This window comes from Pelodiscus sinensis, chromosome 16 (genome assembly GCF_049634645.1).
Source record: "Pelodiscus sinensis isolate JC-2024 chromosome 16, ASM4963464v1, whole genome shotgun sequence".
Classification (NCBI taxonomy): Eukaryota; Metazoa; Chordata; order Testudines; family Trionychidae; genus Pelodiscus; species Pelodiscus sinensis.
Window position 1 is genome coordinate 5,300,376 of NC_134726.1, and position 24,883 is coordinate 5,325,258.

The 24,883-nt window shown below is 50.7% G+C and overlaps 1 protein-coding gene across 1 annotated transcript; it reads left to right on the forward strand.

The window, feature by feature from the left end:
* The first annotated feature begins 7,839 nt into the window (after positions 1 to 7,839).
* Positions 7,840 to 23,805, forward strand: WDR24 (WD repeat domain 24). The gene is made up of 10 exons (XM_075899200.1): positions 7,840 to 7,987; positions 10,425 to 11,346; positions 13,231 to 13,408; positions 14,384 to 15,059; positions 17,002 to 17,117; positions 17,441 to 17,562; positions 18,780 to 18,884; positions 19,099 to 19,436; positions 22,229 to 22,413; positions 23,203 to 23,805. The coding sequence occupies exons 2-10, from the start codon at positions 10,866 to 10,868 to the stop codon at positions 23,369 to 23,371; spliced, it is 2,370 nt and encodes a 789-aa protein (XP_075755315.1). The 5' UTR covers positions 7,840 to 7,987; positions 10,425 to 10,865; the 3' UTR covers positions 23,372 to 23,805.
* Positions 23,806 to 24,883: the final 1,078 nt, after the last annotated feature.

Here is a 24,883-nt window from a genome sequence, read left to right on the forward strand (position 1 = left end):
TTGCCTGGTACCAATCCAGCATAGCCTTTTTGTGGGGATCATCTTGGAAAACCAGCCAGGCTGAATATTCATCTCAAATGTAACCACAGTGGGTAGGATGTGGAGATCTAATGCTCCCCGTGTGAGAAAACAGAACTAAATCCCTAGGTGTAAGGGATTGACCTCACAGGATCCAGCTGGTAACTACTCTTGTGAAGTATGTGCCAGACGGTGTGGCACCAAATCAGGTATCTCTCAACACCAGAGACTAAACCAGCTTGTGGTACACAACAGAGAGTGAATCCAAGCCAGTCAACCTAAACACAACTCACAAAGTAGAAAAAATAAGAGTCACTGAGTGGCCCAGGAAAAGTTACTTCTTACTGATTTTGGCAATATATATTGGGATCAGAAGTATATTAACAAACTTATTGCAAAAGAATTGATCACCAAATCTGCTAAGTCCATTGGTGACAAAGGAAAGATGTTTGGTGACCAACAAGGATTCAGAGACCTCTAACCTAGGATCTGGAGCAACCACTTGTTATGTGGAAGTAAGATCTGATGCGCTCCAATACACAATGGGCCTCAAAGTAAAGAAAGGCCTGGAGGCTCAGGGCCATGAGGGTTTTAAGACTAACATTCTTAGCACATGGGTTGAGGAAGACCCTAATGTCAGCTCTCTAGCTGAAACAACTTCATTGATGTTCTCTCCTCCTTCCTAATGTGACAAAAACAGATATAAACTTGCCTCTATCATCCCTGATGGCACTGAACATCCAGGCTATGTCTACATGCACAGTTATTTCAGAATAAGCTATTCCAGAATAGTTATTCCAAAATAGCTGGTATTTGAAATAGCATGTCTACACTGCAGGGAAGCCTCAAAATTAGTCCAAGGCAGGCTTCCCTAATGTAGATATGCTATCTCAATTTAGAGCCTCAGGAGGAATAACTTAAAATGGCCCCGGTGAAGGGCTATTTCAAAATAGCAGAAGTGGAGCGTCTACACACGCCTCAGTTCGAAATAGCTATTTCAGACTAGCTGTTATTCTTCATAGAATGAGGTTCACAGAAGTTGGAATAAGCCGCCCATTATTTAGAAATTATTTTGAAATAACGGAATTGCTGTGTAGACGCTCGCATAGTTATTTTGAAATAACAGCCATTATTCCAAAATACTACAGTGCCAAGTCATACCTGAAGGTGTTCACTATGTGTATAAGGGATAAGTGGGAGACCAAAACTCCCTTTGCGTACGTCTACACTTGCACCCTATTCCAAAATAGGGATGCAAATGTAGGTGACCAAAATTGCTAATGAAGCCAGGATTTAACTATCCCGTGCTTCATTAGCATAATCACGTCAGGGCGCCATTTTGAAATCGCATTATTTCGAAATAAAACACCCCGTTTAGCAGCGTTATTTCGAGAGAAAACCCTTCTCTCAAAATAACTTTCATTCCTCATACAATGAGGTTTACCAGTTATTTCGAGAGAAGGGTTTTCTCTCAAAATAACGCTGCTACACGGGGTGTTTTATTTCCAAATAATGCGATTTCAAAATGGCACCCAGATGCGATTATGCTAATGAAGCACGGGACATTTAAATCCCGGCTTCATTAGCAATTTCAGTCGCCTGCATTTGCATCCCTATTTCGGAATAGGGCACAAGTGTAGACATACCCTTTAATGGGTTTATACCTCACATCAGGGCCCTGGGCTCTGGGTCCTGATATGATCAATTTGAAAGGTCTTGTCCATGTGGAACCTATCAAATATACATTGGATGGCGCTATTAAAAAAATGGCTGGTTGCAGGTATAATACCTCATGATAGTAAAGAATATCAGAAACTAGTGATCCCCAAAATGATAGACCCAGAAGAGCTCAAGGATATAGGGAATTGGAAGCCTCTTGCCATCAGGTCCATCACGCTGTGGATTTTCAAGTATGCTGAAGTCCAGGCTGGTTAATGTGTGCTCATTAAATGAGAGATTCAAGGATTTATTGTGGCACCTGGCTGCTCAAAAACCTGACTGTTCTGTTAAGCAGGCAAAGGAGGACAAAAGCCCCTGGGAATTGTATTTATAGAAATAACCAAGGAATGCAGTTCAGTGTCCCATGATTACATCATCTGGGTGCTTCAGGGAGAGACCTGGACCATGGTGAACATCATTAATGACTCCTTTTGGAATAATCATACCTGTATGAAAGTGGAGAAGGAGCTCATACCTCCCATCAGTATCAAAGTCGGGTCAAACAAGGGAGCCCCATGTTAGCGCTGCTAATTAACCTAGCTCTTGACCCCCAGATAAGCAATGCTAGAAAGGCTGGTAGAATATTCTCGCACAGAAAGTGACAGCTCTCGCCTTTGCAGATCTTTTGCTCCTGCTCACTGACTTGTGGGGAGGCAAGAACAAGATCTCTGATATTCTGGATTCCTTTTGCAGGCTATTCAGCCTGAAGAGGCAAGCCAGAAAATGCCACAGATTCTTCCTGAGCACAACTCACAACTTGCACATTGTCAACAACTGTGAAGCCTGGAAGATGGGCTGAATGTGATAATACCAGGTGTGTCAGAGAAATATGTTGGTACAAAGGTTGATCTATGAATTGCATTATTCAAAGCTGCACTGTCTGACAAACTTGACACCTGGCTTAAAAGGACTGATAGAACCTATCTCAAGCCTTTGTAAAAACTGACATGCTGAATAGCTATGGCATCTCTAAGGTTATCTATCCAGCAGATCCATGCCAACTGTAAGAGAAATCTGCTATCTTCCCTCAAAAACAGCATTAGGAGGTGACTACTTTCTTCCACTATTTGATCTGAGGAAGTGGGTCTGGCCCACGAAAGCTCATCATCTAATAAACCATCTTGTTAGTCTTTAAAGTGCTACATTGTCCTGCATTTTGCTTCAACTACCCCAGACTAACACTGCTACATTTTTAGCATTAGGAGGGGCATCTTCCACTGGCCAACGCCCGCAATAATGCCAGATCCAGGGATGGAGCTATCAAGCAATTGCTTAGAACTGCATGCTCCAGAGATGAGATGTTTTCAAGCATTGCATTGTCTAGTAGTATCGAGGAGAAATTCAGCAGACTGTGGCTGGCAGCTTGTGAGACTGAAAAGGCCAAACCTGTGATATAGACCAAACTCTGTTCTTTAACAATATCAGAATACCAGTCCTTTAGCCATTATATGATTGGGAGATGCTGGCTCTCAGTCCCCTGTCCCAGTAAATGGGGTCAAACATTTTTGTAATGACCTAGTCATTGATTGGATCAGGAAACACGAGTTTCACAGCACCAGTTCCCAGTGCATTTAAAATTGGGAGTGAATATGTGCCTTAGGAATATGCTGCTATGTAGACGGGCCCTTAGTGAAGTACAGATGCTATTTAATGGTATGAAGTAGGGGTGGGCAACCTAAGGTCCAGAGGCCAGATCTAGCCCCTAGCTTGCCTGGATTTGGCCCTTCACTGGGGAGCCCACACTAGAGCTCCAGCCCCCCACTTTCCCTCAACCCGTTCTGTGGGGCTGGTGCACCAGCGCCAGCTCCCTGCTGTGGGGGGAGGAGCCCCAAGCTGGTGCCAGGCAAGCCAGAGCTGGATCCATACACAGCTGCACCCTCTCCCCTCAGCTGCTGCAGTAAAGTGCTGCCTGGAGGCTTTCCCCCCACAAAATCTACTAGCCCAGGCCCCGGTGTGCAAGAGCGAATATCTTTCTGATTCTCAGTCAGAGGCCCTGTCAGTGAGGTGGTTGGTTTGGTTTTGTTTGTTTGTTGCTTCTCCCTACTGTGCAGCCCCCAACTGATTTTTCTATGGTCAGCAGCCCCTGACCCAAAAAAGATTCCCTGCCCCGATTAAGGAATCTAAAACCCAGGCCAGCAGAGCTGCCAGGGTATGTCTACACTACCCCGCTAGTTCGAACTAGCGGGGTAATGTATGCATACCGCACTTGCTAATGAAGCCCGGGATTTGAATTTCCCGGGCTTCATTAGCATAAGCGGGGAGCCGCCATTTTTAAATCCCCGCTGCTTCGAACCCCGTGTAGCGCGGCTACACGGGGCTCGAACTAGGTAGTTCGGACTAGGTGCCTAATCCGAACTACCGGTACTCCTCGTGAAACGAGGTGTACCGGTAGTTCGGAATAGGCACCCTAGTCCGAACTACCTAGTTCGAGCCCCGTGTAGCCGCGCTACACGGGGTTCGAAGCAGCGGGGATTTAAAAATGGCGGCTCCCCGCTTATGCTAATGAAGCCCGGGAAATTCAAATCCCGGGCTTCATTAGCAAGTGCGGTATGCATACATTACCCCGCTAGTTCGAACTAGCGGGGTAGTGTAGACATACCCCCCGAGAGTTAGCATCTCCCAACTGCCACCTAGCAGCAGTTATGACCACTCTGTACTCCACAGCTCACCTCTGAGAGCTGTAGCAGCCCCACAGCTCCTATCTGACTCCTAGCTCTGTACCGGGGTAGGGAACCTTTTTTGGGTCGGGGCCACTGACCCACAGAAAAATCAATCGGGGGTGCACACAAGTGAGAAACAAAACAAAAACAAAAAAACAAACAACCCCTCCCCTCACTGATGTGGCCCCCAACTGAGAAGGAGAAAGACACTCCCCACATTCCCCTCCCACACCAGAGCCTAGGAGGCAGATAAACTAGATTTTGTGTGTTCCAGCCCTGCAGTGGGACAGTGGGGGGCTGGAGCACCAGTGCCAGCTCCCCAGGGCTGAGGGGGACTGTAAGCCTTGGGGGCTAGATCCAAGCAAGTTAGGGGCTGCATTCAGCCCCTGGGCCTGAGGTTCCCCACTCGTGCTCTGTAACAACTTCAAAACTGATCCTGAAAGTGTCCAGGCAATAGTGTGGTAACACAGATGTCCTAAAGAGGAGCCAAGGAGGATAGAAATTTCCTGTGGACCAGAAGGGCAAAAACTCATTTGGTTCTTGAGTTTAAGTATGAATACAAACTGTGAAAGCAGGGCTTCATGATTCTTCTGACTTCTGGGGTTTCAAGCAGGAGGTGTCATAAAAGTTACCACGGAGATAACTGGCTTGTGCTGGCCGCATATTCTTAGCAACACAGTATTTTGAGCCTTCTGTTGGTTCTTCCTAACATTGTGAGTAAAATTTACAACTGTTGGATTACTCACCCACTATCAGGGAATGCAAGCTAGGTTCAGACTACCAGGGGACAGGTTAGTTTTACTCTACTGATAATGTGTAATTACAATAGTGATCCTGCTCTGTACAAGAGGTTTGACATTTGGCATGTGCTCTTATCTGAGCAGCTAATGGGGGGAAGCTATTATCTGTGGGACTATTAATTAATGTCTCTAAATCAGAATTCTCCCTAAACACAGCAGTATTATAGAGACTTGACAGGACCTAAATAGCCAACCATGCTCTCTGGGGGTATGTCTACACTACCCTGCTAGTTCAAACTAGCGGGGTAATGTAGGCATACTGCACTTGCAAATGAAGCCCGGGATTTGAATTTCCCGGGCTTCATTTGCATAAGCGGGGAGCCGCCATTTTTAAAACCCCGCTGGTTCGAACCCCGTGCAGCGCGGCTATATGGGGCACGAACTAGGTAGTTCGAACTAGGCTTCCTAGTTCGAACTACCGTTACTCCTCGTGAAATGAGGAGTAACGGTAGTTCGAACTAGGAAGCCTAGTTCGAACTACCAAGTTCGTGCCCCATGTAGCCGCGCTGCACGGGGTTCGAACCAGCGGGGTTTTAAAAATGGCGGCTCCCCGCTTATGCAAATGAAGCCCGGGAAATTCAAATCCCGGGCTTCATTTGCAAGTGCGGTATGCCTACATTACCCTCCTAGTTCAAACTAGGAGGGTAGTGTAGACATACCCTGTGGGAGAAGGATATGGTGCAGAGAGCCATTTGTGCCAGAACGAGTGTGACAGAAAGGAATCACTTCTCTCAGGGTACACCACACACTCATGAGGATCCTGGTGCTGACCTAGTCATAGATAACCTGATTCTGGGTCACGGTTTTGTGAGCAGCACTTCCTTCACTGTATTCTATTGAAATTCAGCCTTTGACACACAAAAAATTGTCTCCACTAGAAAAAGATAGCCTTTTGGTAATTATTAGTGACAAAGCCTAAAAATAACAATTGGTTCCAAAAGAAATAGATTGGCACAAGCCAATTCTTAAATTTTAATAAGCTAAGTGATCTTGAAAACAAAAAGAAAGGTTTTTTTCTCTCTCAAAAGTTTACAGTAATCCATACCAGCTGGAAATCCTTCCAACTAGGACCCATCTTGCTGGTTCCAAAAGAGTCCTTTGTTCTTGGAAGCACTTTTGCTGTCATGAGCAAAGATGTGGGGGGGGGGGGGGGGGAGAAATTATTTGTGTGTTTTCCAGTCTTCTGCCTTTTCCCGATTTAGAGGACTACTCTCAGCCAGGGTGCAGACAAGACAGTCCCCTATATACATGAAATTCAAAACATTTCATAGGTCCTCCCTCCCCCACACCTAAATTTCTTGTTTACACTTTGGCTGTGTCTAGACTGGCAAGTTTTTCTGCAAAAGCAGCTACTTTTGCGGAAAAACTTGCCAGCTGTCTAAACTGGCCGCTTGAATTTCCGCAAGAACACTCACTTCCTACTGTCTGATATCAGTGCTTCTAGCGGAAATACTATGCTGCTCCCATTCGTGCAAAAGTCCTTTTGCGCAGAAGGGCCAGTGTAGACAGCTCAGATTTGTTTTGTGCAAAAAAGCCCCGATCGCGAAAATGGCGATCGGGGCTTTTTTGCGCAAAAGCACGTCTAGATTGGCACGGACGCTTTTCCGCAAAAAATGCTTTTGCATAAAAGCGTCCGGGCCAATCTAGACGCTCTTTTCCGCAAATGCTTTTAACGGAAAACTTTTCCGTTAAAAGCATTTGGGGAAAATCATGCCAGTCTAGATGTAGCCCTTCTGTATACATGAAGTTTGAGCTCTCTTGGCGATTAAATTATTTACAGTTTCACTTGCAGGCAAATACTTGTTTCAGCAGCTAATATATTTCTAACCTGTGGTCAGTCCTTTGTTGTCTCTGAGGAGCTAGTCTGTGATCGTGCCCCACAATTACAAAGTATTCTATTATCAAATTTAGTAAAATATCACCGCTTAAAACTAGGGCTATTAAAATGGATTTTAAGTAATGAGTAACCACTGAGGTTATACACGGGGTGCAGCTCTGTAGGAACCAATGTATGCGGCAAGTTGGCTTTTAAGCTGGCTCCCTGTGTGTACCAGGAGCTCAGGTGTGACCGTGAAGGTTAACTGATGAGCCCGGGCTCATTGGTTAATCATGTACAGTTACACTTTCACATCCCTGCTTTAAACCCTGTGCTGTTAACTATATCAGAGTGATGAGCATGGCTACAAGGTGTCATATATGGGGTACACTGGGACACCCCAACGCAGAGACCTACCTTTAGGAAAACCTCGTGAGCTGCAGGCCTAAGCTTAGCATGGGACCCTCTCCTGTCAGTAACCCTACCCCTAGCCTGGAGAGCCCTGGGGGACCCCAAGGGGCCTGCAGCCTGACTCTAGCCCTAGTGCAGGGGCAGGGAACCTGAGGCTTGCTGGCTCCAGCCCGAGGCTGGGGGCTCCCGCTCAGCACTGGGGAGCCGAGCTGGCATCTCAGCCCCCCGCCGTGGCCGGAGCGCGCACTCTACCGCCCGGGCTCTGTGCGAGGGGCATGGGGGGGGCTCCTCGGTGGGGCGCTGGCTGAGCGCGACCCCCCGGGATTTGTCTGTGGGTCGACCCCCCCCCCCCCTTAGTGCTTGCAGCTGCGCGGCCCTGAGCCAGGCGGGGGCCCTGAGCCAGGCGGGGCTCGCCCCTCAGCGTCCAGCCCCGCGCCGGGCCCAGCCTCGTGGCCCAATGGCCCGGCCCGGGGGCGGGGCGCTGCCGGCGGCGGAAGGGCGGGCGGAGCCGGGCGGCGCTTCCGTGCCCTGCTGGAGGAGCCGGCCGGGCCCCGCTCCCCGCGGTAAGTGCCCCCAGGCCGGGCTCGCTTCCCCGGCATCGCTGGGCCCCGGCCCGCCGGGGTGGGGCTTGCGGGTCCGGAGGGGAGGTGGGGGGCTGAGAGGAGGCGCTTGGGGCGGGGGGAGGGAGGAGCGGAGAGTAAGGAAGTGGGGGGGGGGGCTGAGAGGAGGGGCTTGAGGGTAAGAAAGTGGGGGGGACCGAGAGGGGGTGGGGGTAAAGAAAAGCGGCAGGGGGACTGAAGAGTGGGGGGGTAAGGAAATGGGGTGGGGGGACTGAGAGGAGGGGTCTGGGGGGAAGGAAGAGGGGCAGGAGGACTCAGGAGTAAGAAAGTGGGGTGGGGGGGACCGAGAGGGGGTGGGGGTGAAGAAAAGCGGCAGGGGGACTGAAGAGTGGGGGGGGGGGTTAAGGAAGTGGGGTGGGGGGGACTGAGGGGAGTTTGGGGGCAGGGGGACTCAGGAGTAAGGAAGTGGGGTGGGGGGACTGAGAGGAGGGGTCTGGGGGGAAGGAAGAGGGGCAGGAGGACTCAGGAGTAAGAAAGTGGGGTGGGGGGGACCGAGAGGGGGTGGGGGTGAAGAAAAGCGGCAGGGGGACTGAAGAGTGGGGGGGGGGTTAAGGAAGTGGGGTGGGGGGGACTGAGGGGAGTTTGGGGGCAGGGGGACTCAGGAGTAAGGAAGTGGGGTGGGGGGACTGAGAGGAGGGGTTTGGGGGGAAGGAAGAGGGGCAGGGGGACTCAGGAGTAAGGAAGTGGGGTGGGGGGACTGAGAGGAGGGGTTTGGGGGGAAGGAAGAGGGGCAGGGGGACTCAGGAGTAAGGAAGTGGGGTGGGGGGACTGAGAGGAGGGGTTTGGGGGGAAGGAAGAGGGGCAGGGGGACTCAGGAGTAAGGAAGTGGGGTGGGGGGACTGAGAGGAGGGGTTTGGGGGGAAGGGAGAGGGGCAGGAGGACTCAGGAGTAAGGAAGTGGGGTGGGGGGGACTGAGAGGAGGGGCTTGGGGGGAAGGAAGAGGGGCAGGAGGACTCAAGAGTAAGGAAGTGGGGTGGGGGGGACTGAGAGGAGGGGCTTGGGGGGGAGGAAGAGGGGCCATGGGCTGCCAGGGGAGGGAGTGGGGGTTCAGGAAGGGATTGGCTGTTCTAAGCAGGGAGACCCAGGCTACTGGTCCCCTTGAAAAGAGCCCCATCTCCCCACAGTCCACCCTTCTGCTGACAAGTAACCCTTGGTGGCTTCTGCCCTTCTTTGTAGGGAGTAGCCAGCCCCACGGCTGTTTAGGGTAGGCCACCGGCCGCCTTGCTGTCTTGGCCCTTCAGTCTGAGGTTCCAAGGTCCAAGGCTGTGGGTGAGGGGCTGAGGTCACTGTGCTTGGCTGGAAAGCCATTATCTCCTTACTTGGCTGTATGCTCTGGGGCATCAAGGAGTAGAGGGTGGAACTAGGGCAGGTCCCATTCCAAGGGGATGGCTGGGCTGATCTCCCTGCTCCAGGTACTGTAAACTTTAGGGATCCAGTGCCACTCAGGTGTGGCCCAGCCATCATGACGACAGGAGTCTGGAGAAGCCAAACCGAGCGAGTGGCTCACGGCCATCCCGTGAGCCAGGTCACAGCTCCACTCTCTCAAATTTGGTCCAGTCAGGAGCCCGGGGCCTAACCTGAGCAGTGCCGCAACCCCAGAGTTTGCAGTGCCCAGAGTGGAGAGCCAAGCTAGCCAGCCCCACAGCACAGGAGCTGCCACTGTGGGGCAAGTGCCAGGCCAGACCCTGCTGAAACCACCCCAGGCCACTCTCCTCCCCCTGCCCCCCAGGACTATTTACTGGGTCATGACAGGCCATAAACATTGATAAATGGGTCCTGAGCCCCAAAAGGTTGAGAACCACTGGCCTATATAACCTCAGCGTTATGTTCTTCCTCCCCTAACTTTTACTGAGAGCTGTGTAGGAGGGTGGCAAACACGGCTGTAAAATTAGGGAAGTTTGTCATTTTCTTAGCAGAGAGGCCTACGCTTGGGGATTTGAACTCTAATTTCACCACATTAGGTATACCCTCCCCTCCCAAGTTGCACTGTCAGAGCATCGCCCAGGGTGGAAGCAATGAATACATTCCTTCCGGAGCCAATCACACCAGCTCTAGACCCCTCCCCAAAGCATGGGGCCCAGAGTGATGGCCTCAATTTGCTGTATCCAACGGACGGCGCTGCTGTCAATATGAAAAGCTTGCTCCATTGCTGACTGTGCTATACTTGTCCGGGTAACAAACACTGTCTCACTCTGTATGGCGGTCACTCTCCAGAACCAAATTTAAACAAAAAACAAAAGTGAAATTCTTTCTTTGGTGCTTGCAGCAATTTGAGCGTTATGACTTTCTCATGAAGACATCAGCAGTCTAATCCTGTTGGCTCACTTCTGTCCCTATCGCTGCATTTTACATTCTGAGAGATTCTTCTCTTCCTTTACAGGCCCTTATTGACAGCTTCCGCAGAAGTTCTTCCTGCAAGACGGATATTTTCTCAGAGATTTGAATTAAAAAGGACACTGAAATCTCTGAAAAGTTAACATGGACTTACTGGAAGGTGCATGTGGGGGTGACCAAAGATGCACCAAGGCTGAATATGAGCGGATCTTTTAAGTGATTGTGGAATAATTTGTGATTAACGACTGATTGATTAATGTGATCAGAGAAAGTGATATGCAAGTCCAGTTGGAACAATAGGAAGAGAATCTTAGATGCTGCATAAATCAAACCATTTGTTTTCAAGAAGGTTTTAATGAGGTCTTTAGGCGGTTGGTGGAAATGGACTCACCTGTGTGAATGCTGTATGTGGAGCTACATGTCTCAAAGCCTTCTGTCTGTGTGGGGCGTTGGTGTCTAAAGAGAGGAAGTCACACGGAAGACGACTATGGAGAAAATGGCCAGGGTTACCACCGCCCTTGGTGGTAACACCATCACTGGGCGTACCATGTTCTGTCACCTGGATGCCCCTGCTAATGCCATCAGTGTGTGTCGTGATGCTGCTCAGGTAGTGGTAGCTGGCCGCAACATCTTCAAGATCTATTCGATAGATGAAGATCAGTTTGTGGAGAAGCTAAACTTGCGCGTTGGCCGCAAGCCATCCCTGAACTTCAGTTGTGCTGACGTGGTGTGGCATCAAATGGATGAGAACCTGCTGGCCACAGCGGCTACCAATGGGGTGGTCGTGACCTGGAATCTTGGGAAGCCATCTCGTAACAAACAGGACCAGCTGTTCACTGAACACAAGCGGACAGTTAACAAAGTGTGCTTCCATCCTACCGAGGTGCATATGCTCCTCAGTGGCTCCCAGGATGGCTACATGAAATGCTTTGACCTACGCAAGAAAGACTCTGTCAGCACCTTCTCTGGTAAGGGCCATGCTGGCATAGACTGCCTAGTGTAAATTCAGTGTAAGCCAAGAGATGGAGGATTTCTTCCAATGTAGTAATGCCATCTCCCCACACTGTTAGCTGATGTGACAGAAGAGTGCATCTGTCAGTATAGTTGTGTCTCTGCGGTGGGTTTTTGTCTGCATAGCTTTGTCACTAGGGCTGTGGTTTTCTCACATTCCTAACCAACATAGCTATGCCAAATACGTTCTAAGTTTAGACTAGGGATTTGATAGGTTAACCAAGGATGGCTCACCTTAACGGATGATGCTTACCGGTTCTGGTTAACTGGTGGGGCTGGAGCAGCTCCCCACCTGTCATGGGCAGGGGGCTGCTCCAGCCATGTAGCACTCAATGTGGACAGGTCGGAGCTCTAACCCGGTCGGAGCAGCCCTTGTCCGCGACAAGCCTGAGAATGTTGCAGGCAGGAGCTTCTCTGGAACCCTTGTCGAGGTGGGGGAAGGGGGCCTCTCTAGCCCAAATAGGCTGGTGCTGCCTCCCATCAGCCTCCTCTTTAATTAACCAGTTAAACATCACATTTAACTGGTTAACCAATTATTCAGGACTTTGTATCCCTAGTTTAGATCGAGCCTCAGTCTTGGGCCCAGTTGGACAGTATACTGTGTATTAGGGTGAGGGATGTTAGCCATCGGGTAATTGAATAGGTGTGTAACTGCATGAAATCATAGCAATTATATGACTATTCAATAGACCCCAGGGTTGGGAGCCAGTGTGCTCCCAGCCCCACTCCCGGGGAGCCCCCTGCCACCCCGCACTGCTGCCTATCAGAGGGGAGGTGAGCGGAGCCAGTTTAAAAACCAGCTTCCCTCACAGTCTGGATGCCTGCTGCCCTGCACTAATATAGAGGCAGCAGCATGGGGAGACAGTAGCCCCTGTCCATGGGGGAGCTGAGCTCCCCACGAACAGAGGCTGCTCTGCGGGAGCTCAGACCCCCTGTGGACAGGGGCTAATGCTACAAAGCAGCCTATGTCTCCAGGGAGCTTGGAACCCAACCCCCACCCCACCCCCACCTCCTCCTCCTCGGCTTATTCGTTAATCATATAGTCAGCTGCTTGTTGATATCCCTAATTAGGATGCTTATTGCATATGCTGCAGACTGGAGTTGTCAATTTCATCTTAAATGGGGAGAAATGCCAAACAATCCCGTGTGTCCCAGGCCTTTGTCCCTCTGATCTCTGTGTTGCGTTGTGGTAAAGATTTACCGTACCTCTTCTGGGGTTCTGATGATCCAATCAAGGTATCAGGGGACCAAGTCTCTGCTAGTGGGACTTCTAGTCTGTAGCAGCCAGTGTTGTAAGTGCTTGTCATTGTCATAGCCAACATGTAGAACTGCATTAGTTGCGTGAGTTGTTGGGGGAAAGGGTTATCTACTTTCCCTTTTCCCCAAATCATACCCTCTTCCCGCCCACATCCCAACTCAGTTGCCAGTATCTGGTGCCTTAAATTCTAGTATCAAGCAGTGGTTTTGATGATACAGATCCTAACTGGGTAGATGCAGAGGGATTTGCAGAGCGAGTAGGACAAAAAAAGTGTGATGGACAGGTGCTGGATTGACAGCTCTGATGTTGTCTATTTATGGACTTTGTAGGGCAGAGGCAGTGCCGGCTTTGCAAAGGAAGCTGTTCTGAACAAGGGTAGCCAGTGCTGTCTCTTGAGCATTAGTACAGGTGATTTCTGCATTTCCTATAGCCAGGGCGCACTGCTGCTGAGTCCAGGAGTGAATCAGGTTGGCCTGCCATTGGCAATTTATTCTAGACCCAGTCTAGCCAATAGCATTACCACCAGGGGAATGATTTTGTTGAGGCCCTGTGGGATCCGATCTACATTCCTCTCGTCCCTCAGGCCAGTCGGAAAGTGTGCGCGATGTACAGTTTAGCATCCGTGATTACTTCACCTTTGCTGCAACCTTTGAGAATGGGAACGTACAGCTGTGGGACATCCGCCGGCCGGACCGCTATGAGAGGATGTTCACGGCTCACAATGGGCCTGTTTTCTGCTGTGACTGGCATCCAGAGGACAGGTATGTGCTACGCTGATTGCCTCAGTTGAGCCCTGCATGTGGCAATCACTCTGTCTTGTGAGAGCACTCCTGAGGGGGTAAGGTCACACAGTGGTTCTGTGAAAACTGTCTGGGGAGGGGCAGAAAACTTAATAGCTACATGACCCTCTCCTGAATAATGGAAGGAGCAGCATGGAATATAAATCAAGTCACTCCTGCTGCTCTGTAGGGTAGCCAGCAGTAACTAGTAAACCAGAAGTTTGCTGGAACTGGGCAGTATCGGGACTGTCCAGTGTGTTTCGCCAACTTGATCAGCTCAGGGAGTGAGAGACTTGAAGCTGTGTTAAAACAGCTTTCTCGTGGGCCAGGCACGTTTGCCATCCTGCCATTAGATTTAAACAGATTCCTTGAGGGGAAAAGTCAGATTTCCTAGTAAATAATTAATTTATACTGAAAAATATTGCATGCAGCTTGTGGACCGTATACAGCTTCTTGAAACTCTTGGCCTGTCTCATGCTGGGGAGCGAGGTTCACACGCTGAGGGAAGCACAAAAAACACCCCAGTTAGTCTTTGTGTCCACTGCTTTTATTTGCGAGAGTAGAGGGACTGGAAGCCTCTCTCATTTTCACTGACTGAAATGCAGAGGAAAACAATGAAATTTTCTCAACCAGGGGCTGGAGGACCCTACCTAATCTGAATAAAGTGGAAGATGTGGCATCCTCCCTTTTATTCGGATGCAGGCGTAGTCTGTGGGAACTCCGGGTCCCAGCATGCACTGTTCCCCAGAGTGGGAGTTGGCGTTCTGGTGAGAGATGCCTCTAGGCTAAAAGAGAAGGTACCCAAGGTCTGTGCTTGCTTAGTGCCAGGTGGCTGGCAAGCAGCACTCTGACCTCCTCTAGCTTAAACAGCATGCATAAAAAGCCAGTAATCCAAGATCTACTTGCAGGACGTTTCTCCAGTTAAGTTTCTACTTGCTCCTTTCTCCCTGCTGCCAGGGGCTGGCTGGCGACAGGGGGCCGAGATAAGATGGTGAAGGTCTGGGACATGAACACCAACCGGGCCAAAGAGATCTACTGCGTGCAAACCATAGCTTCCGTGGCCAGGGTCAAGTGGCGGCCAGAGTGCAAGCACCACATCGCCACCTGCTCCATGATGGTGGACCACAACATCTACGTGTGGGATGTGCGGCGCCCCTTCATCCCGTCTGCCATGTTCGAAGAGCACAAGGACGTCACCACGGGTATTGTGTGGCGCCACCTCCATGATCCCTACTTCCTCCTCTCGGGCTCCAAGGACAGCACCCTCTACCAGCACATCTTCAAGGATGCCAGCCAGCCCATCGACAGGGCCAACCCTGAGGGCCTGTGCTACAGCCTCTTTGGGGACCTGGCCTTTGCAGCCAAAGAGAGCCTGATCTCCTCCGATTCCAACCGCAAGCCCTACATTGGTGACAGGCGGCATCCCATCTTCTTCAAGCGCAAGCTGGACCCCACGGAGCAGTTCGAGTACATCTCTTCCTCCAGTGCCCTGATTGTCTTTGAGACAGACCTCGAGAGTGGCAGCATGGATTGGTTTGTGAGAACAGCCAAGCAGTATGTGCTGGCAGGGAGACCCCTGGCAGAGCTATGTGACCACAATGCCAAGGTAGCCAAAGAGCTCGACCGTGACCAGGTACATGCAACATGCTAACAGGGAAGGGGGAGACAGGCTCTTTATCATCACGATCTTCTAGCCAAGCCGGCTGGCATAGGAAGCCTTGATCATATGTAGAGCCAGATGCCGTAAACACAAACTGTGGGGATGCAGATTAGGGGGGCTGCAGAGTAGGGATGTAAGCGACGAGTCGACTATCCGATAAGGATAAGTTTATTGGATGGTTGAATAGTTCTTCGACTAGTCGCTTCCCCCCGCCTTGCTGTCTCTATCAGAGGCAGCAAGGGGGGAGAGCTGGAGCTGGTGCTGGAGGGAGCCGACTGAAAAGCCAGTTTTCCCCCAGCACTATGTCCACAAGGAACAGGAGAAGCAGAGGGGTAGTGGGGACCAGGCATGAGCCAGGATAGATGATTCCTGCCTCACACTGGGTCCCCCCTGCTGCACTCCAGCCTTTTAAATGTATTAAGAGCCAACAGGGTATTAAGAGCCATCTTGTAGCCACAGCTTTTCTGGTTTTTCTCTTCTCCCTTTGGCTCCGTCATGTCTACTTCCCCTGTAGACTAGGGATGTAAAATCCTGTTTAGTTAACTGATTAACAACAGGCTCTTAATACGTTTAAAAAGGAGAGATGCAGCATCTGGGACTGGGTGCAAGGCGGGAATCAGCTGAGGACATAACAATCTTCAGATATGTCAAGGGCTGGTGCAAAGAGGCCAGTAATTGATTATTCTCTATGGCCACTGAAGGTAGAACAAAAAGGAATGGGTTTAATCTGCAGTAAGGGAGATTTAGGTTTCCCCTAAGGATACCTAAGTACAGGTCACCAAGGCAGCTTGTGGAATCCCTGGCACTGGAGGCTTTTAAGAACAGGTTGGACGAATACCTGTCGGGGTGACCTAGGTGTACTTGGTCCCATCTCAGTGCAGGGGGCTGGACTAGGTGAGCTCTTGAGGTCCCTTCCAGCCCTACGTTTCTATGTTCTAGGCTCAATAGCTGATAATGCCCTGAGTATGGAAGCTGGGCTAGTGCTGGGAAATGACTTGGAAACGTAGTTTGCCCAAGGGCTAAACTTTCTGTTGCTTCTCTTTTCCTTTCTTTTGCGAAATGTGACATGTTCCTACCCCTGCTCCCGCCACGGGCAGGAATGCACTGTCGTCAGTGTGCACCTAGCCCCTGCCAGTCGGGGGCTGACTTCCATCTTGTAGCCACAGCTTGTCTGTTTTTTCTCCTCTCCCTTGGCTCTGTCATGTCTACTTCCCCTGTAGACAAGGGATGTAAAATCCCATTTAGTAAACTGATTAACAGCCCCCACTGGTTATCCATAACAGGTAAATATTGCCCATTAAGAGTGGTGCTTACCAGTTAACCATTCACATCCCTATAGCCATTAAGGGTGATGCTAACCAGTTAACCATTCACATCCCTACTTTAGACCTCTCTCTCTCCTGCTGCCTGCTCGAGTACAGAGTGTTCCTTGGTGCAGTGGGGCTAACCTTGCTCCCGTACAGAGGAGCAAAATGAAACAGATAAGGAGCGGTGGCACTGGCAGGACTTGGCAATCTCATGTGCAAGGAGATCTGAAAGGATTTGTTTGTGACAAATAACCCCAGATACAGCCCTGGATCCCAGCCCCCAGAACACAAGGGGAGCTCTGATCCAGACCCAGACCCAGACCCAGACCTGAGCTTGCCCTTCCCATGTAGTCTGTCGGTGTACAGGCATCCTGGTGTTCCCTGCGTTGCTGCCCGTTCTGTTCCCTGAGAGGGCGGGAAAGGTCTAGGGAACATTGTAGGGTGGCTAGAAACTACATTACAGCAGGTCCGCTCCAGTGAGGGATGCTCCTGCCCCATGCTTTCTGCTTTATGTTCCAGAAACCAACTTTCTCATGCTGTTGCCTTGGTTGATGGACAGTGGTGACAACCTAACACTTCCCCCTTCCCTTCTCTCTCCCTGGGGCCAGGTTGCCCAGACTTGGACAATGCTCCGAATTATTTACTCCAGCCCTGGCACTGTGCCCTCTACTAATCTGAACCACAGCCTGGGGAAGAGCAGCGCCTCCCTCCCACTCATGAACAGGTGAGCGGTCCACTCAGGGCTTCCCCAGACATGGCCGTGCTGAGGGAAGTAGATGGGCAGGCCTGCCCTGTGCTGCGAGAGATGTGGGAACTGTGCTGTGTGATAGGGAAGGGGGAACCGCTCCGGAGATGGCCTCTTACACCACGTCAGAGTCACTGCAGAGGAGCTGGCCACTCCCACGGATCTAACTCAGAAGGACCTTCCCAGGGGGGCCGGCTCCTTTGTTCCCATCTGTCAAAAGCAGAGAGGCAGCGGCTGCTGCGGCAGCGTCTATTGGAGTGAGAAAGAAATAAGGGCTAATGTGGGCTTGGCTTCCTTCCCAGCTTTAACCTGAAGGACATGCCGTCTGGGCTAGGCAGCGAGTCCAGACTGGAGCGCAGCAAAGGAGAGAGCCGGTCCGAAAACATCCTGATGGATTCCTCCTCCACCTTAATCAACAATGATGGTAATGTTCAACTGCTGGGCCCAGGGACTGGCTCTGTTGCAGGAATCCAAAATGCTCAGTGTGGGGTGCAGTCCAGTCAGGGAGGGGTGAAGTCACTGCCTGCTGTGTAACCCTGGACGCCTCAGAAGCTTTGCGACTGTAACTCCCTGCCTGGGACATTCACAGTCAGCAAAAAGCATGACCCAGCATGTCAGAAAGCATGGCAACACACCAGTCACACTCCCGCTCTATTGGCCCTGGTTAACAACTTGCAGCGTGGCCCTGCCTCCTCCCAGCATTGCTGGCCTGCAGCTACCCTCAACTAGGGAGGTAAAATCCAGCTTAAAATGTTAATCAGTTAAACTATATGTTTAACTGGTTAACAAACCTGCTGCCTTGTGCCATGGGTAGGGGGCCGCTGGAGCAGCCCCCTCTCTGTGGTATGGCCCAGCTGGGCTAGAACAGCCCCCTTTGCCCAAGGCACATTGCGGGTAGGGGCTGCTCCAGCCCAGCTGGCCACCGGTTACCGTTAAGCATCACCCTTACTGGGTAACCGATTATCTGTTTAAATGCCTACTCCTAACGGTGCTAGTCTGTCCACTTACTGCTCTGATCTATGACTTTGAACCTGCCAGCCAGCCAGCCGTTATCACACTCTTGGTTATTGCTAGCAGGTGACACCACCTCTGCATTGCACTGTGACCCCATCGTCCTGTTCTAGATCCCGTTAGCATTGTCTCTCCTGGGGAACTCTGTCCCAACACCAGCCAAATCCCGGTGGATTTGGTCAGTGAACATGCAGATGTCCACAAATTGCTGGCCCAGGTCTCTGAGGTTGGAGTCTGTCACCCTGGAATGCGGGGAGGATTGTTGGGATGGGACAGTGGTTAGAGCAGAGAACTGGGAGCCGGGATTACTGGTTTCTTGGCCCAGTCCTGTCACTGTGATGTGCGGTGTGACCTTGACACATCATTTCATGCCATCTGTGCCTCAGTTTCCCCATCTGTGGAAGGGACAGTGTTGCTGCCTTCCCTCTATGAAGCTCTTTGTGATTGTTGGATAGAAGATGATTTACCAATGCAAAGCGCTGTGCCTATGCGCCCCCTCTCCACACACACACACACACTCTGGCCTCTAGGCCAGTTTGCTGAGGGTGAGAGCAGCGGCCGTGGCATGTTGGCAGGAGTTTTCTGACCTGTCCTTTCTCTGCTCCTCCTGCCCTTTCCTTGCTGATCTAGAGAACGAGGAGACCGAGGGCAGCGATGTCCCTGCGGATTATATCCTGGGGGACGTGGAGGGGGATGAGGATGAGCTGTACATGATGGACCATGAGAATCCCCATGGTGAGTTTGTGAACGTGTGCAGAGCAGCTCGGTCTCACAGCTGCCTGTGGGCTCGCTGGCACTGGGGAGGATGCCAGGTCCCTCCTTGACTGGTGGTGGTGGTGTGGCCATGTCTGTCGCAGGATATAGGAGAACAAGGCAGGTGATATTAGTGCACCCGCCTTGTCTCTCCTTTATCTGGGACACTAACACCCAAGGGCTTGTCTCCTTGCAGCCGAAGAGCAGGAATACATCCTCCCCCAGGAGGCCTTCCCTCTGCGCCATGAGATAGTGGACAACCCCTCAGCCCTGGACCACTTGCAGGACAAGGCGGATTCTCCTCACGTCAGTGGCAACGAGGCTGAGACCGTGTCCCTGACACCAGTGGAGTCGTTCTCCCTCATCTCCATCTCCCACTCCCTCTACGAGAATCGCCTGCCTCCCGACTTCTTCAACCCCATCGTCCGGGACATGCTCCTCTTCTACGCCGAGCAGGGGGACGTGCAGATGGCCGTGTCCGTGCTCATCGTGCTGGGAGACCGGATCAGGAAAGAGATTGATGAGCAAATGCAGGTACAGTGCTCCTGGAAGGAGGGGCTTCCCAAAGAGAGGCTCCTTGAGCAGAGCTATTGCCATACCCTCTCCCAGCAAACAGAGTTTGGGGACTTGTAATAATCCCTTTTATTTATATGGAGTCTTTCATCTCAAAGACCCCCGAGAGCTTTGAAACTCTCCCTATAAGATCCAAAGATTGCGTAACTGATAGCAAAACGCAGTGTACAGCGAAGTCCCACAACAGTGAAAACAAATGCTGTATCCAGTGGATGCTGCGACTGTAATTCTCTGGAGTGGAGCTGGCCCTATCACTGGGGCTAACAACCCATTCCTGCAGAAAGAGCCAGGGTGTCTTTAATGCCTCAGTCCTGCCGCTGGTCAGAGAGGCATTCTCTTATTAGCAGCATAGTACCTGCTTCCTGGCACACCGGCACAATACCAGCTTGAAGGGAGGAGAGACACCTGCTGCATCAGTAGTGCCCTAAGGTTTTCCTTTCCTCCTTCTGAGTGCTGACCTGGCCTGGCTCTTTTGCCTTACGAGACATGACATGCTCCCAGCTGGAGGGAGCAGCGTGGCTACAGGCCTGTGTAGCTGCTCCAGACTAGCTTGGTATATTCATTTGGGTTTGTCACGGCTCAGTCACCCAACCTGACACACTGCGTGCAGAGATGGGGGGCCAGCTAGCAGAATAAACACTGCAAAACCTGTCTCTGAGATTCCCAGAGACAACTTATTCAATCTCAGTCCCCCTGAGATCCAAAAGGACAAGACTGGTTCTGTGCTGCCACCACCCAAGTGATGAAAAGAAAATACAAAATAAAAACCCTTTTCCAGGGAGAGAGATCAGCTGGGAATCTCCTCCCCTAAGGTAAAGCTCTCCCCACTGCTCCCAACCTCCGTTTTGCTTGGAGCTGAGAAAACAGAGGGAATCCACAGACAACAATGGACTCTACCCTTGTAACTAGGCACTTAATCCTAAGGACACCACAATCAACCAATACCGGTTAATTAAAATAAAAATAAAACTTTTATCATCAAAAACAAAACTACTGTTGCAAGCATAGTAAATTGGCCAGGTGGTAAATAGCCACAATTGACATAGACTCAGGGAAAGTCCCTGGGCTGTAATCCTTAGTTACACAAGAGAAAAACAATTAGCCAGCTCAGACATGATTTCCAAACCTCCAAACAAGGAAAACAATAAACCCTGATGGACTATCTAAACTTACACATTTCAGGAAGTCTGTTCTTGGAGAGAGAAGCGTCTCCCATCTCCCTCAATACCTGGGAGAAACTGCTCTGATCTCAAACAAAGGAGAGAGGAGAAAAAACCCTGTTTTCCCATTTGAAATTCCTACCTGCATTTTTATTGGCTGATTGCCTGAAAAAAAAACCCACCACACACCCACCTTTGCTAGGTACCTGAGTTAACCCCCTTAGTCACTGGGTGTTGCTCAGCTCTCCTGATCATGCCAGGGTTTATGAAAACACAGCTCTTCAGAGCTCTAAGTGCAGTACAGTTCACCTATAACTTGCCATTCAACAACTCCACTTGCTTGAAAGAAGGTCCAAGGACTGAGCTTCTATCTTGTCAACCCTCCTGGAGAAGCTGGGGCAGACTTGGCAATGAGCAAACTCAGGCTCTGTTGGACTGGTGGGGAAGAAATCCCAGAGTCAAGGGCTGTCCCCTGACAGCCTGCCCCAGCCAGATGTATCTGTTGGCTCTGAGCTGTAGCACCCCAGCTATTCCCAACTTGGGGAGAATGTGGTCCTATGATGCCTTTAGAGCTCGAACTCCACACCTGGACTGGCAGCTAACTGGAAGCTGATGCTGACACACTGTCAGAGATGCTAACCAGACAGGCACCAGCCAAAGTGGGGGAGTCTCAGGTACAGAGAAGTGACAAAGGCTTGGACAGCTGTAAGGAAGCCCATGTAGAGAGGAACAAAAACCAGGACTATGTAGCACTTTAAAGACTAACAAGATGGTTTATTAGGTGATGAGCTTTCGTGGGCCAGACCCACTTCAGATCAAATTGTGGAAGAAAATAGGCATAATTTGATCTGAGGAAGTGGGTCTGGCCCACGAAAGCTCATCATCTAATAAACCATCTTGTTAGTCTTTAAAGTGCTACATGGTCCTGGTTTTTGTTTCAGCTACACCAGACTAACACGGCTACATCTCTATTACTAGTCCACATAGAGTGGGACACTCCAAACACAGACGGGAGGAGGTGTTCCTCATCCATTAACTGAAAGGGAGGTGGTGGGTGTTGGTCATGAGTCTGGCCTGATAACCTGCTCCCACACTGCTTGGGAGCACTCTCCTGGAGAATTATCAGCAAACACATAGTAAGACCAAGCCACTGTAAATGAATAAGAAATAATGTTTCCATCTGCAAGGTCCCACTGAGTTGATCCTGTGGACTATGAGCTAAGAATTTCTAGGGAGCAGAGTGACTCATGCTTTTGGCTTTAGTAGGCTGGTGGCAGCAGAGATCAGATCTTTGGAGCTGGTACCATCCCAGCTAACTCTGTGTGCTGTAGAATAACCAGGAAATATTTTACAGTGGTTCTCAGCCTGCAGCCCAGCAACCACTTAGCATGCAGCTGCAGGCCATGTGACAGCCTTGGGTAATATTGAATGCAGCCCATCAGGGTAAACAGGTTGAGGGCCACTGAGCTAAGTGGTGTGCCCTTCTGGAGGCGATCTAACCTGAGTCGCAGGGAGGGGGCTTGGGTTCAGTAGCTTTGTTCACACACCCTGATGTGAACCAAGGCTAACGTAGGTGTGTGCCCACTCCCCCAGGAGCACTGGTACACCTCCTATATCGACCTGCTACAGCGCTTCCAGCTCTGGAATGTCTCCAATGAGGTGATCAAACTGAGCACGTGCAGAGGCATCAACTGCCTCAACCAGGCCTCCACCACCCTGCACATCAACTGCAGCAACTGCAAGCGGCCAATGAGCAACAAGGGCTGGATCTGTGACAGGTGAGATGCCTTAGGGTAGAAGGGGGGTTGGGGTAGATGCCTTTGTTTTGCAGGGTTTGTCTGTAGGTAGCTAATTACCTTGAAATAACATCATGCTCAGTCCTGTTTCCTTTATCTAGTACCACCTAAAGGCCCCAGTGGGGCTCACCCCATTGTGCATACACCTACAAAGAGAGGGCCTGCCTGCCTTGAAGAGCTCACCTTAATAAACCAGACACAAGGGGGAGGGAAAACAGACTGAGAGGTGCAATGATTTGTCCAAGGTCACACAGCTGGCCAATGGCAGTGCTGGGACTAGAAGCCAGGTCCCCCAGCACTTTGAGAACTGTCCTAACACTGAACCACCCTGAAGCATGGAAATACATTCTGCTGTTGGTGATCCCTTGAGATCACTCAGGAGCTGTGCTGATTCTGAATGGTAAATAGTCTTCTACGCCCAGCCTGACTGAGTTAAAGCTTCCGCCCCATAATGCTACTGCTTCTTTGTAAGCAGTTTAATTTGCAGTTGATTTCGTTGCTGTGAGGAACCCAACATCGGGCCACAATGTTATATTTTTCCTGCTTTCTTGGGTTTCTGGTTTATAAACTCCTTGCCTTGTGCAAGCAAGGGCAGCTGACACTGAAGGAGTTGTTATTTTGAGGAGTAGGCAGGAATTGACAGCTCACTCCCTGAGGAGGCTGCATTGTGTGGATGGGTTCCCTGATCCAGCTGGTGCATGCTAGGGTTTGAGAGCCCCAGGGTGCTTTCTCTGCAGCTGATTGACCTGTAATCTTCTTTCTTTGGGCCAGGTGTCGGCAGTGTGCCAGCACGTGTGCTGTGTGCCATCATGTGGTGAAGGGCCTCTTTGTGTGGTGCCAGGGCTGCAGTCACGGTGGCCATCTGCAGCACATCATGAAGTGGCTAGAGACCAGTTCACACTGTCCAGCAGGCTGCGGCCATCTCTGTGAATATACCTGAACTGATAGGAACCAACCCTCAACTGATGTGAGGTACGATTCAGTCTCTGACCTGACTGACCATGGTTGAATGGAGGTTTTGGAGTCACAGCAGCTTGTCAGGAGAGGCTGTCTTGGATTTGACAGCGGAGGCCCCTCTTGCAGTGTGTGTTATCCTTGAACAGGAGAGTGAGTCAGGCTCCTCCACGGTGCTTAAAATACAGCGAAGCCTACACCATCCAAGAGCCTTTCTGGGTGGCTTTTCCTACTCATTGTCTTCTATTTATTTTTGACTGGAGTGTAAATAATTGTTTGTATTAAAGAGAACAATATTGTGTAAACATAGGTCTTTGTAAACTGATCTAATGAGCAAGACAGTCTGAGCCGGACTCTGAGCTACAACTTGACTTTTATACTAAATAAAAAAAAACAAAGCCTCAACGAGTCCCTGGTTTGTGTGCAGTTGCCCACATGTGAATATATCCGAGAACCCTGTTTTGTCCAGCTCTGGCTGCATGTGCATAGCATGTAGTCTGGTTCTTGTGGAAAGAGGTTTAATAATGGCTCCTGACCGCAGTCTAATAGGCAATTCTTGGAAAAGAGAGTTATTAACCCACTTCCCCATCCAGCCTCTACATGCTGAGATTAAGGTAACTGCAGTCTCCTCTGGAAAAGAAAAGCACACAGTCATGCTTCATAATGAATAGGGCACCAGCCTCTGGAGACTAGGGACAATCCTGATTAAGTCACTAATTCACCTGTGATTTCAGATGAACGTCCTCTTGTTCCTGGGGAATCCAGAGGGCTGAGATTGATGTCTTGGGGTGAGCAGAATCCACTTAGTCCCAGAGCTAGGCATCAGGACCCTTAATCCATCCTCGTGCACCTTCTTAGACAAGTCACTTAACTTCTCCAATTGTTAAATGGACCCCTACCTGTTAAATGGACCTAATGCATCACATGACTTCTAAAGGCAATGCTGAAACAGTGCTTTGAAAATGACGACAGCTCTAAAGGCCCCCAAATTGGCTTGAATAGGGGAGGGCTGGCATCTCTTCAGGGCAGGTCCTACCCTCACACATGTACTACCTGTCCAAGGGGCACCACATGACCCTCTCTCTGGAGTGTGGCCACTGGCACAGCATAGACACCTACTCTTCTTGTGTGAGACACCGCCCTCCTTGGCACCCTTAAATACTTCCACAGACACAAGTTCTTGACATCCTGCCTCTCGCCCCTTGCTGTGCACCGCGGTGGCCCCTGCTCTGGCACAGGAGGGACGAAGCAGCAGCAATCCACTAGCTGGTGCTTGTTGGCCCAAGCTGGCAGCAGTCAGGAAACCTGGTGGGAAAGTGGGGAGCACAAGCACGTGGGCAGGGCCGGGCCATGGAGCAGAAGCCAGGCTGAGGGGTGCAAAGCAGGGCAGACAGGGGGCGGAAGGAACTTGGTTCATCCCGTTTCCGGCTCTAAAACCAGCCGCGGACTAGCAGCTGGGGGATGCGCCTCAAGGGCTGCTGGGTAATGTAGTCCCCAG